The sequence below is a fragment of the Oculina patagonica genome, chromosome 7 (genome assembly GCF_052425735.1).
Source record: "Oculina patagonica isolate OP01 chromosome 7, crgOcupat, whole genome shotgun sequence".
In the NCBI taxonomy this organism is placed as follows: Eukaryota; Metazoa; Cnidaria; class Anthozoa; order Scleractinia; family Oculinidae; genus Oculina; species Oculina patagonica.
In genome coordinates this window covers 17197045-17217104 of record NC_135764.1, presented here as the reverse complement: position 1 = coordinate 17217104, position 20060 = coordinate 17197045, and the positions used below count along the sequence as shown (strand labels likewise).

Genomic DNA, 20060 nt, shown 5'->3' with positions numbered 1-20060 from the left:
GCACTTACTCGTTGTACAAATACTCTCTTCTCAACCATTACTTTCCTTTCCTCCTTTTACTTCAAACGAAGGTGTTCCTTCTCTCTCTTCCTTCCACCTTTTCTTTCGTGCTTTTGTGACCTCTCTTCTTCCATAATCTTTTCTTTTACTTTTCTCTTTTGTTTCTTTTAGTGACGCTTTGCTCGTCTCTCTTTTTTTCTTTCGCGCCTCCCTTCATGCCCTTTCCCTCGCCTGACGATCCACCTCTTTCCCCCGTGCGACCCCCCACCTTCTTTCCCGCTTCCCTTGCCTTCCCTCTCCTTACCTCTTCCTTCAGCTCACCCCTTTTTATTCCTTGTCATTACTCATCCCTCTCTTCTCTCCTCTCTCCTCCTTCTCCCTTCTCACTCTCCCTCTCCACTCTCCATCCTTTCTCCTCTCCTCTCCTTCCTTCTTTTTCTTTCCCTTTCTTCCTCCGCCCTTTTCCCCCCTTCTCTTTCTCTCTTCGACACTTCCTTATTCACATTACTGACTCTACGTTTTACTGTACAGTGCACCGTTGTCACAAAATAATAGGTTGCGTTTCGCCGACTTGACAATTCTAACCCACTACAGTTAAACATTTTCTTTTACTCGCAGCTCACTCATTCCTCTTAACTCATGTCTCCGTGACGTTTCGGAGGCAAGAGAGGCGTACCTCATTGAGAGGTCAAAACTTGAACCTTTAGGATTAAATAAAGGATGAAGCATGACATTTCGTAGTTTATATTTACACTCATGTTGTTATTTAGTATTAGCTTACGGTGTTCAAGTCTTTAGTGCCATTTATAGCATCTTATTATATATGTATATCTTCTTTTATTTCATGTTGTAACGTCTCTTTATCCTTTCAAATTTCAAATTTTAACGTTTTTGTTTTTCTACCATTGTTATTTACGCGTTGTATCGTATTTCCCACATTTTATATCTGTAACGTTTAACCTTTAGAGTATTCTTTGTAAGACCCTGAAGAAGGAAGGCCGTGCCTTCCGAAATATTGGAATTTCAATACAGTCCCAAACCGTTCAATCGGCCTTGCAATTTTTTCTTTATTCGCTATGGGGACGAGAATGATTCGAGATTCGATAGATTCATTTCCATTCTCGTCCCAGAGCCCTTATGTCTCTAGGCAGAGAAAGCCTGAGCACGACGTCTGAGGCAGCATACAGTAAATCTTTGACTGTCACATTTTCTCACTGTGTTTGATGGAGGAGACAGCTTCTTAATTTGGTAGGTTCTCTGTAATGTTTTAGATTTACAGTTACTGTGCATGCAGACAAAACGATTATAGGAGATTTTCGTTCATAGCATGTTATATGTTGATTGGGGAGCAGCCCCAAGATCAGAACGGCAAGCGCGAGTGAAAGCTGTCCCCGTCAATTTTTTCACTTGACGTTTCTCGCGCTGCTCCACAATTAACCGAAAGCCTGGAGCAGATAAATTTCGTTGATGTTCGTCTGCCATGTATGTATGTATTTCGGCGCAAATTTAAAATTAATAATTTCGACTATGCGTCTTTGTTTTGGTCACGTGGTCGGTGCAGGTCTCTGCTTTTTCGGTATCTTAGTATACCACATAGTTGCCCTGCAATTACAGTGTTTGCATGGTAAGCTTGGTTATTATTTACGCAGTGGCTATTCGTACGGCACCCGTACAGCGACTTCCATTTGCTATTCGTACGGGAGTCAGAAAATGTTATTAAATTTCTGCGTAAGTTTTGATTATTTCCAGTCCAAAACGTTATATTTAACTTTGGAAGAGTAGATTCTGGAATGCGCTGTTTAGTTGAACCAGACTTATTTCCGTAGGCCCTGCATACCGTACGCGAACAACTCACATGACACTTAGAATTTTTACCGAGCCAAACTCACGCATATTTTTTTTTTTCTTTTTCTTTGTAAATATGCGCATTTGAACATTTATGTATGGAATTTGCGCACAACAAATTTGTAATTATTATTATTATTATTATTATATGTCACGCTACGAGAAAGGGCCCTACAGCGACAAGTATTTGCTATTCGTACGGGATTCCTCTGAGTAAAAAAAATAGTAACCAATAAAGTTTTAATGTCTTACCTGTTATTTGAATGCAAAACTTTGAGCTTCCAAAACGAAATACAGCTTATCCCGGGAGCATACGCAACTAGCTTTCCGTGCTATTTATGTTGATCGATTCATCATCAATCGTGGAAGAAGAAAACAAGCATCCATACTGCGATGAACGTTACCCAGATTTTCTTACGGAAACATCGCTGAGTATTTCACTGATCAGGAAAAGGTTTAGTGTGTACGTGCACTCCCGTATTCCGTCCCATGCTGTTGTTATTCGTACGGCCTCCACCGTACAGGGACTAGTGTTTTCTATTCATACAATGTAGCTCGACGTTTTTGCATTCAAACAACAGGTAAGACATTAAAAACTTTATTGGTTACTATTTTTTTGCTCAGAGGAATCCCGTACGAATAGCAAATACTTGTCGCCGTACGGCCCTTTCTCTTTCGTAGCGTGACGTATGCGTGAGTTCGGTAAAAATTCTAAGTGTCATGTGAGTCGTTCACGTATGGTATACAGGGCCTACGGAAATAAGTCTGGTTCAACTAAACAGCGCATTATAGGATCGCTTTACTCTTCCAAAGTTAAATATAACGTTTTGGACTGGAAATTATCAAAACTTACACAGAAATTTAATAATATTTTCTGACTCCCGTGCGAATAGCAAATGGAAGTCGCTGTACGGGTGCCGTACGAATAGCCACTGCGTATTATTTATTAGCCATTTGTTAGCATTTATTTGCAACTATTTGTTGGCAACCATGTTGACTTACCATGAAGTACTTGCCGCTTTATCCTATGCTGGCTGTGTGCCAGCCTGCAGAGTATGGCGAAACTCAACGAGATTTCATTTATGCAGAGTCATTTTTAACCATGTGCACTGCATGTCTTGATGTCAAGGAAGGGGGGATTCAAACCAAATCAAAGGGCACTTAGAGCCAGCTCATTCTTCTGCCTTTTTCGGGGGGGGGGGGTAGGGTTTGGGAGTGGTGGTGGGTAATGAAAATGTACTGGTACAGTCCACTAAAGGTCATTGCCCCGAAATAAAACTGAACATAGATTTTTAACCAAACTTCGCCTACTGGTTTATTACTTCAAGGGAACTTAAATTTTGAAATAAAAAAGGGGGGTCACCAGATTCGTTTAGGAGCAGGACGACCATGTATATTCCATATAATTCCTTTATAATTCCTCTGCGAGTACTGGCAAAGTACACTTTTTTAGCGATAATTTATTTTTCAAACACATGAATTGATCTGTTTTCATTTTACAGAAAGAATTTGATCGCTACACCCAAAATATGAGAAAAAATTGATAGGTCACCAGGCTCGTTTAGGAGAATGTGACAATTTACTTCTCTCGCGGACTTAAGCCGCACAGAAAAAAGCCGCCATTTTGTTGATGTGCTCGCGCGCGCGCTAATTACGCCTAAAATTCTGCGCAGTAAGGATGCGCAATGCAAAACAGGGCAATGACCTTAAGTCAAGTACAGTCCCCTGTAAAGTCAAAATCAGATATGCATGTGAAAAGAAATGAAATCACAATTTCACAACTTCTAAAAATGGTGCAACGTGAATCAAGTTGCCGAGCTGTTTAGACCTTAGGGAACCTAAACGTATTTTCACGTATTTTAACACGCGCTGACACAAGCGATCAAGTCCATTGAGGCAGCCGGAAGTAATTTTACATGGCCCCATTCCCCGCTACGTAAAAGTCCACAAGCAGTTATTTAAAAAAGAAATAGTATTTCGTTTCCGGATCGCGGTACGATAAGCATAATAAAAATATAAATGATAAGAAGAGAAGATCCTAGGTCGAGAATCAGTATTACGCGGGGAGGAATTGCGAAACAGTCAAGTTTTTCGCATGCATGCACATTCTTTTTACCCTTCCGTGCCAGCAAACACGAGACATCCGAAGACATCCAGTCTTGTTTGCTCTTCTTAGCGCTATTATTGATGGAAAATGTACAAAGTCAACAACAACACAGACAGAAAAGCTAGAATATTTACATAACAATTAAACACGGAAAGGGCTTTCACAATATTTTTCACCAATACATCGCTTTAATCGATCTTAAAGCTTTTCGTCTTCTTGACAAATATAATTTCGATATTTGAAGAACATGTTTTTACTGCTAAAACGTGTGGACATTGTGGTTACGAGCTTTCTTCTGGTTGGAAAGTGTCTAAATAGTTCACATCTTCCACGAAGCTCAGATACACATGTGAAAAGAAATGAAATGAATATTTGTTACCGTTTCAGCCGTTTTTAAATTACTGAATTGCGTTTTGAATAACCTTTCTGTCAGCACGCATCTACCGGGCAGTGACAATCATTGTTCATGGATTGAGCAGCGAATAAAATTTGAGAGAAAGATGCGCACGAACACGTCGTGTAAAACGGATGACGTGAGTCACGGGAAATGAGATTACTACAAAGAGAGTTGACGTGGCTTTATTTTTGGTTCATTGTACACATAGAGAAATGCGTGCGGGTGAACATCAACTGCGTAACGTCATAAGTTAATTTTTGAATGGCTCTTTATCGTTTTACTTGGACGTGTCCAGGGTTCTTAGAAAGAGGAAATTTAATAAAAAATATACATTTGATACATTTTCGGCGACATGCGCAGATCGTGCATTTCTAAAAAAAAGAGTTCACTTAACTTTATTTTTGGTTCATTGTGCACGTACAGAAATGCGTGCAGGGTCGCGTGCGGGTGAACATCAGCTGCGTCACGTCACGAGCCAAAACCAACTCTACTTCAAACATACCAAAAAAATTCCATTGAATATTTTTTTAGATCGCTCTTTATACTTTCTGTTGGACATAGACAGATTGGGGTCAGGGCCGAGGACATGTTGAGGGGTCTCAGAAAAGAAAAAAAAATGAAAAAATACATTTGATAATTTTTTGTAATAACGACACGTGCGGGTCGTAGTCGTAGTTGACGTAGCTTTATTTTTGGTTCATTGTAGACCAGTAGTTCCGAAATTGTCATTTGATGTTAATTTATTTATTACACTATACAATGATTTCATTTCTTTTCACATTTGCATCTGAGCTTCACTGAAGTTATTTTTGGCGTTACTAAGGGGGCAGGGGTAGCATATAAAATTACTTCCGTTCTACAACTTCCGTCCACACAATTTTTGTACACGCAGACTTCCGTCAACATCTGTATCACTTCCGGTCCAAATGACGACAGACAGATTTCATTTTTATATGACTTCTAGTATATGACGCATAGGTGATTGAAAAGCAACACAAGCTAGTATTTGACACAACGCGCATGGTATGGATATCCAAGGGTATTTTTCTGCAAGTGGAAGCAGAAAGAGCAAGGAAAGCAAACAAAAAAAAAAAACAAGAAAAGTAATCTGGATAAAGACGAATACCTGATGAAGTTGTGTGTAGATGTCGAGATGGTCTAAGATTTCTTTTAAAATTTAAATGTTAGAATATGTTCCCTTACAACACCCCCCCCCCCCCCCCCAATGGCAAATAAAAAACAACTTAAACATTCTGGCTAGTAGAAAATCAGTTTTGGCTAGTAGAATTAAAGTTGTTACTAGCCACTTGGCTAGTTAGCAAAAAAGTTACTCTCGAGCCCTGTCTGTTGGTAATGTTTGACTTTTAATTTTCCCGAGTAAAGTTGGCCAAATTACAGATTTTACACAAGTTCTCTCATTACTGTAGGATATTTTTGGATTTTAAATATTACCTCATCCAAGGTGGAATAATAATAATAATATATTATTATGAAATAATGAATACATGAAATGCAAGGATCTTCTAGCAGGATCTTCTCTTCATTTATAATTATTATTGTTAATTAAATAACACACCAAAAAGTGCAATATTTGAGCTCTCGGTGATGCATACCCCTACCATAATATATTGTAGTCCATGGTATATGAGCTCATATACCAAATTGGCCTCTAAACCAATCAAAACTCAGAAATCGCAATATTTTATGACTAGTTTTAAATGACTCATTGTAAATTGTTTTATATATGACAGGAATGATGATAAACATGCAAACTTAACCAAATGGATGGTTTAATTGTTTATTTTTGATGATTTTGTTTTTGTAGGTTTACCACCAGAAGCTTTGCCATCAGTAAGCCAGTCAGCTGTTCAATGTTTTCTGGAGCAGGCCTGCCAGTAACTAGGACTCCACCATCAAGCCCCTCTATATCAAAGTGTATGCACTATCCCCCACCACTTCCTTGTCCTCCAGCACAGCCTTCCTTGGCCACTAAATCACTAACTCCTTCTGAGCGCAAAATTCCTGCTACACCAGTACCACCCCCAGTTGAAACACATGGCTTAAATTCATCTATTCTCCCAGTTTCACAAGATGCTGCTGTTCCTTCCTTTGAATGTTCTATTTTCTTACCTCCTCCTCCTCCCCCGCCACCACCTCCACCGCCCCCTCCCCCACCATCATGCCTGGAGACATGCCATGGCCCCCCTCCACCACCTCCCCCACTTCCAGGAATTCCTAACACTCAATTGTCAGGCCTTGCTACCTCAAGAAAGCTTTCTGTATCAAGAAAGAAAGCCATAAAACCAGGTATTTTGTGCCCAAATAATGCTTATAACACAGTGTAAAAAGTGGAAATGCATGTTTATCCAAATCAAATATAAGTTTAAGGTGCTATTAAACTGCAATAGGTAGTAGCATTAACTACCGCTAAAAATAATTTGGAGGTAAACCACAAAATTATGATATTAAATGTAAACATACTATAATTGATTAATAATTGTGGTTTTTACAGGTTCATTTAATTGATTGCCTTACATGATGCCAATTAGAAGTACAATAGTTTATTATTATAGACATAGAAAATATTACGGTCAACTCCCAATAACTCAAACCTAAGCTAAGGGAAACTAAAAAAAATGTTCAAGTTTTAGAGAGTTTGAGTTATCGGGAGCTGAGGACAAATGACCAGCAATAAAGACAAACCGGGCTTTACTGTTTTTCTATTCATACAATGTACATTTTAATCAAATTCAATTAGCATAAATACATGTAAGTCGAGTGAAATTGGAACAATACATTTTTAGTTGCTGCATAAAATTATATCAGTGCCAGGCACACTTCAAGCGACACTAACCAGCAAAACCTGAACTGGACTGACACGTTTTGTGTAATGCTAAAAAGGGCAAAGATTACATGGCTGCTTTAAAATAAATTCATTGTTTTGGCCTACAGTTCACTGTTTGTTTTGATTTGTTATGTATTGACAAACCTGGTTCAAGTTATCAAGGGGAAAAATTATTTAAAAAATTACCTGAAGGGAGATGAAAATTGCTTGGAGTTAGCGTGCGGTTTGAATAAATGAGGATAAAATAACAGTAAAGGTATGACGGAAATCCAGGGGAAATCAAAAGTGTTAATTAAAAAATAAATACAATATATATTAATGAAAACACTTAAATGGAAGAAAACCTTAAAATGATAGTTTATTTAAAAAAAAAAAACACCAGCCTGAACAATCAAACTAACAGTTGATTATTGAGAAGAAATAAGTTTGGCTATAAAAGGGCAAGATTGAGATGGATTGTACTGTACCTGAAGGGAGATGAAAATTGCTTGGAGTTAGCGTGCGGTTTGAATAAATGAGGATAAAATAACAGTAAAGGTATGACGGAAATCCAGGGGAAATCAAAAGTGTTAATTAAAAAATAAATACAATATATATTAATGAAAACACTTAAATGGAAGAAAACCTTAAAATGATAGTTTATTTAAAAAAAAAAAAACACCAGCCTGAACAATCAAACTAACAGTTGATTATTGAGAAGAAATAAGTTTGGCTATAAAAGGGCAAGATTGAGATGGATTGTACTGTACCTGAAGGGAGATGAAAATTGCTTGGAGTTAGCGTGCGGTTTGAATAAATGAGGATAAAATAACAGTAAAGGTATGACGGAAATCGGGGAAATCAAAAGTGTTAATTAAAAAATAAATACAATATATATTAATGAAAACACTTAAATGGAAGAAAACCTTAAAATGATAGTTTATTTAAAAAAAAAAAACACCAGCCTGAACAATCAAACTAACAGTTGATTATTGAGAAGAAATAAGTTTGGCTATAAAAGGGCAAGATTGAGATGGATTGTACTGCACAGGCTTATATCATCAAGATATGCCATCTGTGATTAACTCTAGTTCCATTAAACTGTTGATGCTGTGCTGGCCAAACATATGGGCCATGACGAGTATTGGTCTTTGTTCCCCTTCTAATGTCATCACCTTTACCTTCTGACATCATCACTCCATCTGTGCCAATTAATTTAATACTGCCTGTTCAAGAAGCTCGTTATTGTTTTCCTTTTAGTTTGTGTGTACAATACAATACAATACAATACTTTATTTAACCACGCGACACCTAGGAACGCAAAATTATATAAAAGAAAAAAAAAATTATATAATCTAGTATGTTAATATGTATTATATAAAAGGTGCCTAAAAGAGTTAAAAATTAACTACTAGGTAATTACTAGGTAACTACTAGTTAATTACTAGGTAAATATTTTAGGTTTTAAAAAACCTAAAATATTTACCTAGTAATTGTTTAAAAGTTAAAAGATCATTAGCGTACCTTACAAATGGTGGTATTGAGTTCCAGATCCTGGCGGCGATGAAAGAAAAGGACTTATGCCGCCATTCCAAATTGTATCTAGGCATCTCTAAAATTTGTAACCCTGTTTTACTGGTATATATTGGTAGTCTTGGCCCAAAGCTACCTTATAGTCCGGCGGCATAGCTCAAAATTTCGGCTGAATTGTGCACTTTTTGTTACCAGCCTGAAATTTGGCACTCAGATAGAGACTACCGAGATAAACATTTTAAGCTATAGAACCATCTCGACAGAGACGCTGTTTCCATGGAAACTGCATTTAAATGAGCTACATGTGGAAAGCGAGTTTCTTCATGTTTAACAGGAGATATGGATATGTGGGTGTATAGGAATGGCCCGGAGCTGCCCTGCCGAGATGTACAACGGAATAAATTGCCATCGCTATAGCAACCGCATCTTAATTTATGCAATTTATGCATTGTTTGCAAGTTCAGATCAGGAAATTGAAAACCAAATCACTCATCATTCACACTTTAACTCCTTTCTTCTGCTAGTTAATCTGTCCATAATTATACTCTATTTTCCAACTTATTTTTACTAAATTATGATATAAGCAAACTTCTTATTTTTTGTCTGTGCCTCTGTGTTGCTGTATTTTGTTGTCTTAGTCCTATCTAATTTTTATTCATCTTGTATTACAATTTTAATTTAATTAAGGGTGCAAATGAAGTTTAGTTTCGTCTGCAACGCAGGCTAAAAGTACTCGTGATGGGGCAGCATGTGGGTGCTTGTCTTCATCACTATGTTCAAACTGTCTGAGGACCAACCTCGCTAGTTCAGGTCCAGATACCATCCACTTTAGCAACACACTTGGATTCTCTGTCAGGCCTATCGCCCCGCCGTCCTCTTTTATAAGTTCAATTTGTATAGGGATCGCGGTTTCTTTCTTACTTCTCCACGTGTAAATCGCATCAGCTTCTTCTCCCTTCTGGACCTTCTAAACAGATTTCACATACTTCCTGCATTCCTGTTTCTGAAGAATAAAAAAAACTTTCTGCAGTTTCCTTAAAAGAGTACCTAGTGCGCGTAATATGTGCACAGTCGAGAAGCGATTCCGCTTTTTTCCTGCTGTAGTGATCTTAGCTTGTGACAGAACTTCAACCCATCCACTGCCAGCGAGCCAGGTTCCGAAAGCCTTTAATGCCGCCTGTTCGATGTGAAGACCACCAAGCATGACTTCCAGCTTATCTTCCTATGTACGATTCTTCTGAGCCCACTTGACTGTTTTTGCTAAAGCAAAGAGCGGCTGATCGCAAGCAATAACCACAGTATGTCCCGGACTTACGTACTCTACGGCTTTGCCAATAGCAGTTATAGTGTGAGTTATCATCGCCTCGGAATGAGTGCAATCCAAAAAAGGCAGTAGAGAGCTTTTATTTTTTTAACACTTGGGGGTACTAGCTCTATGGTGCTTGCACGAAATATTCGTTTCCCCGAAGTGGCTTGTCCCCCTAAAAGAAACAGCATTTTCTGTCCTACAGTCGTACTAGCAATACCACATCTCAATATCACCTGGTTATGCGATGCATTTCCTTCAATTTGTTTTTTTCCTACTGAAGCGTTTTCAATTTGGTAGTATTTTACTACCTTATTGATACTTATGTTTGCAGGACTTAATTTTCGCGATTTTCGCGAAAGATTTTTATTTTATTTTTATGTTTTTAACGTATCTTTTGGCCAAAGTGCGAATAGTAAGTCCGGCGAATCGAAATATTCCCTTTTATTTCCATTTTCGCGAAATTAAGTTCTCGCAATATAGTACGTGGTATGACCTAGCCCATGAGGCATTCTGCCTCAAACTCTCAGCAATTCTCTCACCTGCATCTGGCTCTGGTAAGTCTATGTAAAGTTCTTTAGTCTCATAAAACTCTGCAAATCCTTTTCAAGGGTGAAATATCCAGCACCACGGTTGCTCCGTTTCGAGTTTGCTGGAAATTCACTATTCTCACTTGTATGTTCTTGGCAAAATACGCATTTGCTTCAGCATTTTGGCCTGATGATTTCTTCATATATTTTTTTTTAACTGGAAGACATAGCTGACCCTAAAAAGTTTAAACAACAGCCCAGTAATACCAGCTGGTCACTGAAAATCCGTTAACAATTTTCTCTTTTGCCTGTGCTAAAATGCCACTGCGAAAATAATATTGCCAAAACACGGGCAAATGAAGACAATTAACCGGCAAGTAACAAATTTGCATACAATTTTTGCAGCATAATCATCCACTAATTTTTGTATTTGTTTGTATGAATGGCTCAAAATTTATTTTTTTTAGAAGTAAATGTTTAAATTAATACCAAATTTTCACTTTTTTGCACAAATGATTGAGTCATTCCTGAGTTACTAAAAGATGACGAACGTCTTCGCGGGGGGTCTCGGCGAGGAAAAACTTGAACACCATTTACAGGCAATACGGTGAAAACTGAGAGTGGTTCTATAGCAGAAGTTAATCACCATGCATATCTCTATTGATCTGCAAAATATGAGATTAGTAACAAAAATGACACAATTCTTCAGCTATGCCGCCGGACTATTAGTGAAAGGTGCTATCAATGGGGCATTTTGTTTGAATAGCCTGTTGATCAATTTTAAACATTGTTTTTCATATAGCATCCCCAATGAAACCACTGTTTTGGAAGCGAATACAGCTAAATCAAGTGTCAGACAGCAACCCAGAGATTAAGGCCAATGAAACAGTGTGGGCGAAACTTGAAGAACCAGTTATCAATGTCAATCATTTTACTGAAAGGTTTGCCAAAGTGGAGAGAAAACCAGAAGGAAAACTTATCTCAGGCTCTAGATCAATGCACCGAGTGAAGCAGCAAGTTATTCATTTGTTGGACAACAAGAGATCACAGGCTGTGGGAATCTTCCTAAGCAGCCTTCATGTTCATATTGATGAGATTAAAGAGGCGCTTTATAATGTGGACACCTCTATTATGGATCAAGAAAGCTTGAGCTCTCTCTATGAAATTGTGAGTAATTAATAATTATTATTAAATTATATAAAATTAATTCAAATCATATTATTTATTCATTATATTAATTGTATATATATTGTATATAGATTTTATCTTTATGTTATTTAATGTTACTATTATTTTTGTTTTTTCTTTAGGGCAAGGCTGCTGCCTAACGGGCGCCCGGTCGCCAAAGGCGCCTAAGTAACGAGCGCGGGCGACTAAATTTTTGTTCAAGGAGCCCGCATGGGCGCCTAAACATTGATCTTCCACTCCCATCCTTTGACTTCAATTTCCTTGTAACCTTGTTTCATTGGCATAAAAAATCCCATTAAAAACAATAACTGCTTCATTTTAAAACAGAAACGCTGAAATTGTTCGCATTTAGCGTATCAAGTACGTAGCGTGTCTTTGCAAAATTCAGCAACTTCGAAAACCATTCGTTTTCAAGTCATTAGGACTGGGCCTAACTTCCAAATACGGAAAATGGTATTATGTTCTGGTTTACATTTCGTTTGCTTCGTTGACATTTCGGAGAAGTTTTGAAGTGAATCTGAGAAAAACATTTACGGATACAAAAGTGAAATCAATCTGTTAGCTACTGCAGTCATGAATCAGGTCTGAAATAATTTTAATCTGCAAAAGCTTGAGACAAAAACCTTTCCAACAGGCTCAAACTTACGTAAAACAACGTGCCAAATATTGTGTCGCGTTTTACATGTAATTCAGCTTAAGCTGTAAAGCATTGAACGCTTAACTTTAGTAGGAACATAAAATGTATGCCTCTTTCTTTCCATGTGACATTTCATATCTGCTGCCGCTTTTTTGTGGACTTAGGTTGTTGTTATTTTCAACGAACTGTTGACTTAGTTTGACTGAGATATAGAAAAGAGAAAACCGAAGAACCAGCAGGGTACATGTAGATGGTGCTAATGTTGACATTAACTAAAAAAATTCAATATTTTATTTTCCTTTAGAGGCCTACAGCAGAGGAACTTCAAAAAATTAATTCTTTCAATCAGAAGAACTCGGATGCAGTACTGGACAGACCAGAACAATTTCTGATGGATTTGTCAAGAATTAGCTGCTATGAGGAACGGTTGTTCTGTATGATGTTAAAAACAACTGTGACTGACTCTCTCTCAGAAATTGGACAGAAGCTTACCAACTTTAGATTGGTTTGTGAGGTACCAATATCTAATTAAGTATTAAGTGTGTACAACTTTGTGTAGAGAGGTCCTATGGTCTGTGCTGGACTCAAGATCAAGCTGTCTGGGTTGTCTTGGCCAATGCCACAGTGTTGTGTTTTTGGCCAAGACACTTCACTCTCATAGTACTTCTCTTCACCCAGGTGAATAATGGCTACCAGGAAATTTTGATTTGCATTTGCAAAGTACCAGTGATGATGGTCATGATGATGACAGTGTTGACAACAACCATGCATGACGACAACAACAACCATGACCATGACCACCATCATGACAATGACCAAGCTGATATGGTTGTCAGTTTTTTCCTGTTTTGATGCTGCTTTCCTTTACAAATGCAAGGCAATTGTTTATAACCAAATGACATCAGGTTATATGTAGATCAGCTGGTAATTTGCACTCCAGCTGTCAATATTTTTGATAACTCAAACAGGCTGGAGAAGCATGGTTATTTTTTTTTGCTGGATTGTGTGGTAAATTTAATATTAATAACATGTTCCTTTCAATTCATTTTTAATAACTCAATCTTTAGATGCTCAAGACAAGCAAGGAGGTCACTAATGTTCTGGGTCTGGTGCTTGCCTTTGGAAATTATATGAATGGCGGCAATGTAGCTCGAGGACAAGCAGATGGTTTTGAGTTGGATATCCTCCCTAAACTAAAGGATGTAAAATGCAAAGACAATTCCACCAACCTGCTGCACTATCTTGTAACCAGTTATATTAAAAAGTTTGATGAGGTAAGTTAAGTTGTCCTCTTTATTTACAGCTATATACTTCATGGGTGAATGCTCTAAGTGCACCGAGTCATCCCTCATATCATTACCCATTGCTGAACCAATTTTACCTTCCTCGCTTTATATACTTTACTATCTTGATGTGCTTTACTTTCAAGTTAGTAAAATACATCAAGCGAGAAAAATAAATTTGGTTCAACAATTTTTTTTAAATAATCTTTGTAATAACATAGTACATTACACTAACACATCACACCATTTTACACAATATTTGCTACATACTGGTATATTACACTGTTTATGCTACACTACATTATTGGTTTTAGATAATAAAAAAAAACATGCAAAAAGTTTGTTACAACAAAAATTGGCAATGTCTAGTCAATAAGCATGATATATCATAATATTATATACTGTATATAAAGCAGACATGGTGCAAGTCATAACCTTACAATATACAATACAATACAATACAATACAATGCCTTTTCTATGTATAAAAACGCCATAACTTCCTTTAAACTTATCTGGACCCCTATATTAAAGAGGGTTAATTTGTCATTGATTAGAACTTTTCAATGCGATATTTCAATTCCATTTTTTTTTAATTCCCTCAATCTCAGTTCCTATGAACAGGGTTGGAAACTAAAATTCCGGAGCCTCGCCATCTGGGCGAGTGACCTTCAAATTGCACTCGCCCAGTCAGTCACTCGCCCAGCCACCGTAGTGGTCGATCACGATCAGAATAGAATGAAAAGTCGCTGAAAATGCCTACTCCACAATAAAACACGAGACACTTCCATTAAAAGTTGAAACACAGTTTAATCTGATATGTATTCCTAAATACCTGTAGTTTGCAAGCAAATAGCTTTGATGGAGATTTCAAAAGTTGGTAAGCTATCGGCTTATGGACAGTGTAGATTATTTTAAATTGGAAAGTAAAAGTTCCGCTTATTTTGAATAAATATTGAAATCGTACTCGCCAAACCGGGCGAGTGATCCGTGATTGTACTCGCCCGACAGTTCACACTCGCCTGGGCGGCGGGCGACGCTAATTTCCAACCCTGTATGAATTTAACTTGTCCCCACATGTTAATATAAAGATAGTATGTAGCAAATAAAAGAGCATATAGTTAAGCTTTTTTAACATCATAGTGGATTATAATTGTTTGCAACACATATGGTTGGCCTCGTGTAATCAATGCTTTCATTTAATTTCTGCTCATTGCTAATGGACATACCATGAAAATCAAAATAAACATACCTTGAAAATCAAGAATCTTTAAATTGGTTGTACCTTCACATTAGTTGGAGGCTCTGAGAAATTGAGTTTTGTTTTGGAACTCCTTGAAGCTAGTGAGATTGTAATCATGATTTATCTGCCCCTCACCCTGCTGCTTTTTTCGCTTGAAAGAGGCACGTACCCTAAGATGATGTAGATAATTAGACACAAGATAATGTAACCACTGGTATTGTTATTCCCTTTCCCCTAGAATGCAGGGACTGTAAATTCCAAGTTTCCACTGCCAGACCCATCTGACCTAAAGACAGCATCTCAAGTGACATTTGAAGACATAGAAGCAGAAATTAACACCCTGAGAAAGCAACTAGACACATGTGATAAAAAACTCTCCAAAGTGTTTAAAGAAAGTGAGGAAAAACTGCAGCAACCATTTGGAAATGTGATAAGTTCATTTCTGGAGCAGAGTCAAGAAGAGATAACAGAGCTGGACCAAACACTAACAGAATGTAAGAAAAGGTAAGTAATACTTTTTTCCAAAGCTAGAAGCATTGAATGAAAAGCTTTGGAGAGGTTCCTCTCCCCCCCCCCACCCCACCCCACCCTCCCTCCCACTTGTACCATGGTGGGGGTATGAATTTGCATATATGACTGAGGGTTAAAATAAGTTCTGTTATGTTGTCAGGTACTCCTGTCTTTGGAGATACTTCAGTGTTAAACCCTCTGTAGCTACATGCACTCCACCACAAGAATTCTTCGAGCACTGGGCCAAGTTTACCTCTGACTTCTTGTCGTTCTGGAGAAAGGAGCAACAACTTATTGCCAAAGACATTTATGAAGCGACAAAGAAAAAAGTTTACAAAGAAAAGGTGGAAGGAATAGCAGTGAAACCTGCAACTGTGTCTGGTTTAAAGCTAAAGTTAGCCTCTTCAAAGAAGTCAAATGCTAAACTGATCAGGCTACCAAGCTAGAGATTAACAAGAATTAAAAGAGCTATATCATGGCAGCTGGCACACCTGCAGTTTTCTAGCTCATCATATTTGTAATTTATCTTTAGCAGTGTTCTTTACTAAAAACTATCGTTATTCTGGTTTGTATTATTATTTCCTTTGTGTCCTTTTTTCCCACCTTTCTAGGCTATTAATATGTTTTTTTTTTCTTTTATTTGAACATAAATATGTTGCAATTGAAGACAAAAATGGCATACCTCTTTCCATGTTCTTTTCTGGATGTCTGTGTTATTGTATTTGCAGCAAGCTGAAGGCAACAGTCAGTAAATTCGAAATTAGTGAATAAAATTTTCCTGTTGTAAGGAAATCCTGAAAGTAGCAACTGTGAAGAAATTATATGATTAAGGTCAGGACCAAGTGATTTGTCTGTAATATAGAGGCATCTGTTAGGACAAGTTTGACTGTAGCTAGCCCAACATGGCTCTGACAATGTAGTAGAATCTCTTAAAATTTGCAATGCATGTCCTTGACAAATCTAGGCAGTCTACTTATAATATTTGCGTTTTATAGGGCCATTGTAATGGTCACGACTTATCAAAGAATGGGGTAAGGTGTATAGTAAAGATGCTAAAAATAACTCATTCTGTAGGCAAGTAAGTAAGTAAAGTCTTTATTTAATGAGGGTAGCAATAAAATAGCATAAAAACACTAACAAACCAGTGGCCCTCTAAAATTATTTACAATAAAATATAAAAATACACTAGAATACAAATATTAAAACGATGGAAAACTATGAGATAATATAACAAGGCATTGCTTTGTATTGCACTCCAAGCCAGTCCAGTAGCAAACCACAAATAGTGTTGCTTGCTTGCTTGCTGGATGGTGCTAGATTGAATTTTAAGTATTTCAAATTGAGGAACATGCATAATATTTATTCATCTATTATTTATTTATTTATTTATTTTTATTTATTTATTTATTTATTTATTTATTTATTTATTATATTTGTTGTTAAAATGTATGTCTTATTTTGAAATTGTACAAAATATACTGCATGCAGTATATTTTGTATACTGCATGCAATATACTGCAATTACCCTTGGTACAATTTGGTATTTTCCTTCGTTTTATATTCATTATCATATATTACCATACACCAGAACAAAGAAAAATACCAAATTATACCAAGGGTAACATTGAACCGCGACATAAATAATTATGACACAATTGTCTGTACATAGCATTCCTTTGGGGAACTAAAGTAATTTTATTTATTCTGTAAAACAATATCTAACAGCTAGTAAGTGCATAATAGTCAAAATTAAACAAAAGAAAACTATGGAATAAGTGTCTAATAGTATCTAGTAATTATTTAAGGGTTTAGTAAAATCACTCTGTAAAGAATAGTTGGCCATAAATAATGGTTCCATGGTGAACATTTACTTAATAATGATAATGTTAATAATTAATAATAATAATAATAATAATAATAATAATATAGATGATGATGATAATGATGATGATGACGATGTTCACTATGATAATAAAATTTATGTGGCACAAAATGTTCAAACATTGCTTTCTCCAAACTACCTAAACTCGGTTCACTTCTTTTGCTTTTTGGAATGACATTCCCAAAATGTTTTGTTCATACTGCAGAAGACCTCTCGTTGCGGCCAACCTGTTTTCATGATTTCTATCATCAAAGAAACCGTATATTTGACGTAGTTCAGTTCTAATATATAATTTATAAATGCAGAATATTCAAGAATTCTGAAATCCAACATCCCCTCGTGAGATATAAGGAATCAAAAACATTGCGCGCAGTTATTGCATACATGACCCTCTTTGCGCGTAACGTATGCCTACGAAGTATGCACTTTGCAAAAAACCCGGAAAAAAGCAACTGCATTTATTATTATTTGGCTGATTCTCTTGTATAGAACCTTTAACAAATGTCATGACTTGTTGACATCGCCACGATCCGTCAACACGTTTGGAATCCCCTTATTTAATTCGCTTGTCGTGTTTCTCTTCCACGTTTCTTATGAACTGGTTTTTCAGTGAGACTGCGCCTACCTTCAGGTGTCTAGTGTAGTGCTGACGTTGTGATGGTTCACTGGTCAATCCACCTCCAGGGCCTGCATGTTAATGGTACACATGTTTGCATCGTTCAGGCAAACCATTGTTCTGAGACCAGAAAATGCGAAATACTTTTCGCAGACTTTTTGTGTGGGAGATCACCAGCTTTCCTAGATAACTTTCTATCACTGCCAGCATTCTGACCCATACAAAAGTCAACAAGCTTCATGTTCTTTTTCACTCTCGATGGCTCTCAACGTTGCTGGTGTTCTCAGTGCACTTTTCTTCTTTACTGCCTTTTTAAAACCTAAACATGCCAGGCTTCTGTTTGGTTTTTGAAGACACTTGCTTCCTTATATTGTTGACTGGAACCGTTTCAGGTGTAGAATAGACAGACAGATCAGTCACATATTTCTGAGTTGAATAATGAAGGCATTCTTCACTTAAACATCGTTTGGAGAACACCATGTAAGCTTGTGAAGGCAACGGCGAGGAAAGATTATTCCTCCGATAAGCAGGTTGTATACAGTTCGGCTAGTCACTCTGACTCCATTTTTTCTATCCTATTACACACGTACTGCAACAATCATCGCATCGCATCTAAGATTGGGGAAAATTCGGCTCGCAACTTAAGAACCAGCTACAGTCAACTCTCTCGAAACTCTCGTCTTGCGGACACCCCGCTATTGCGGACACTCGCTATTACGGACAATTTCCAGATCCCCAGCAAGAGAGGTTTGACTGGAAATGACTCCCGCTATTACGGACTCTCGCTATAAAGGACACTAAACGACACCTCGAGCGTGTCCGCTATAACGAGAGTTGTTATATCAATCCAATGAGACCATTGACGGCTTCCCATTGAAAAAAAAGGCAGCCTCATGTCAACGCATATTGAGTGAAGATGTAGGATATAACAAACTTACAGTTCAAGCCAAGCTGAGATAAGAGGCGCCATATCACGACTAAAGAACAGGAAGAGCCCAGGAATGGACTATGCAGATATACTTACGTGCACGCAAGACACGCTAATCAAGAAGCTCCATAAGCTCTTCGACAAGATCATGGCGGAGCAGAACGTCCCATCAGACTGGAGCAGATCGCGTACTGTGAAAATCTAGAAGAAAGGGACCATAATAAGCTGCGTCAAGAGCAGGCTGGATTCAGACAACGAAGCGGAGCAATGGAACAGAAATTTACACTCAGATACATGAGTGAGCAGTGTGAACTTCGTTAACATCATAAAGGCCTTCGATAGCGTCATCAGAAAAAAATTAAGCACCATTATGCAGGAATACGGCATTCCTAGCATATGCATTATCATTATTAGAGATCTGTATGACCATAGCTCAAGCTGCGCCCTTGAAGGCAAAAGAACATTAGATTGGTTTGAGGTGCGAAGTGGTGCGAGGCAGGGCTGTGTCGTGTCTGGCTTCATCTTCGTAATTGTGATTGATTGGGTCATGAGAAATACGCTTCATAAAAGACGAAGGCTGCTTTGGAACCTCACCACCGTTCTAGAAGATCTGGACTACACAGAGGATATAGCACCGTTTTAGCAAGCAGACATAGCGACATGCAGGAAGAGACATCCCGCCTCCATGATTCAGCCGAGGTTATTGGGTTATTGGGCCTAGCATTAACCCAAGCAAAACCAAGACCATGCGCTTGAGCGATTCCTTCACTGCTGAGGGTAACCAACTGGAAGACGTTGAGGCATTTCCATACCTTGGTGCATAGACTATGCTTGGTGCAATGCTAGACAAGTATGGTGAAACGGAGGCAGACCTCATTCGCTACCCTACAGCCCCTATGGAAGTCATCAAAGTACAGCTCTAAGACCAAGCTGCGCATTTTTATGTTTTAACACTAATGTATTGGCCGTCCTATTGGAGAACCGCCACCGCAGACACGAACAAACTGAATGCTTTTCACAGGGAATGCAGGAGACTGCGATACTTAAAAGTCTTCTGGCCAAATCAAATATCATACGACTAATTGTATTGTATCTTCGTATCTTTATCTGTACAGATAAAGATACGAAGATGGAGATGGATCGGGCACGTCCTATAAAGACGTGCCAGAACTGCAGAAGGGAAAAGGAGAAGATCGCGAATGACCTGGAGGGGAATAATAATAATAATAATA

At 37.8% G+C, this 20060-nt stretch overlaps 1 protein-coding gene across 2 annotated transcripts; it reads left to right on the top strand.

Moving 5' to 3' along the window:
- The first annotated feature begins 1141 nt into the window (after positions 1 to 1141).
- On the top strand, positions 1142 to 20060 carry LOC144661307 (formin-2-like). 2 transcript variants are annotated; one of them, XM_078522009.1, is made up of 7 exons: positions 1142 to 1248; positions 6175 to 6656; positions 11345 to 11709; positions 12672 to 12881; positions 13435 to 13641; positions 15131 to 15396; positions 15563 to 20060. In XM_078522009.1, the coding sequence occupies exons 2-7, from the start codon at positions 6221 to 6223 to the stop codon at positions 15846 to 15848; spliced, it is 1770 nt and encodes a 589-aa protein (XP_078378135.1). In that variant the 5' UTR covers positions 1142 to 1248; positions 6175 to 6220; the 3' UTR covers positions 15849 to 20060. The 2 variants fall into 2 exon arrangements, with proteins under 2 accessions (XP_078378135.1, XP_078378136.1); XM_078522010.1 differs by lacking the exon at positions 1142 to 1248 and having other exon boundaries at positions 5280 to 6656.

Excerpts from the sequence above, each read along its gene's own strand:
- LOC144661307 (XM_078522009.1), top strand. The coding sequence starts at position 6,221 with ATGTTTTCTGGAGCAGGCCTGCCAGTAACTAGGACTCCACCATCAAGC. Across the intron at positions 12,882-13,434 it reads ACTTTAGATTGGTTTGTGAG|ATGCTCAAGACAAGCAAGGA; the intron begins GTACCAATATCT and ends CTCAATCTTTAG. Across the intron at positions 15,397-15,562 it reads CTAACAGAATGTAAGAAAAG|GTACTCCTGTCTTTGGAGAT; the intron begins GTAAGTAATACT and ends TTATGTTGTCAG.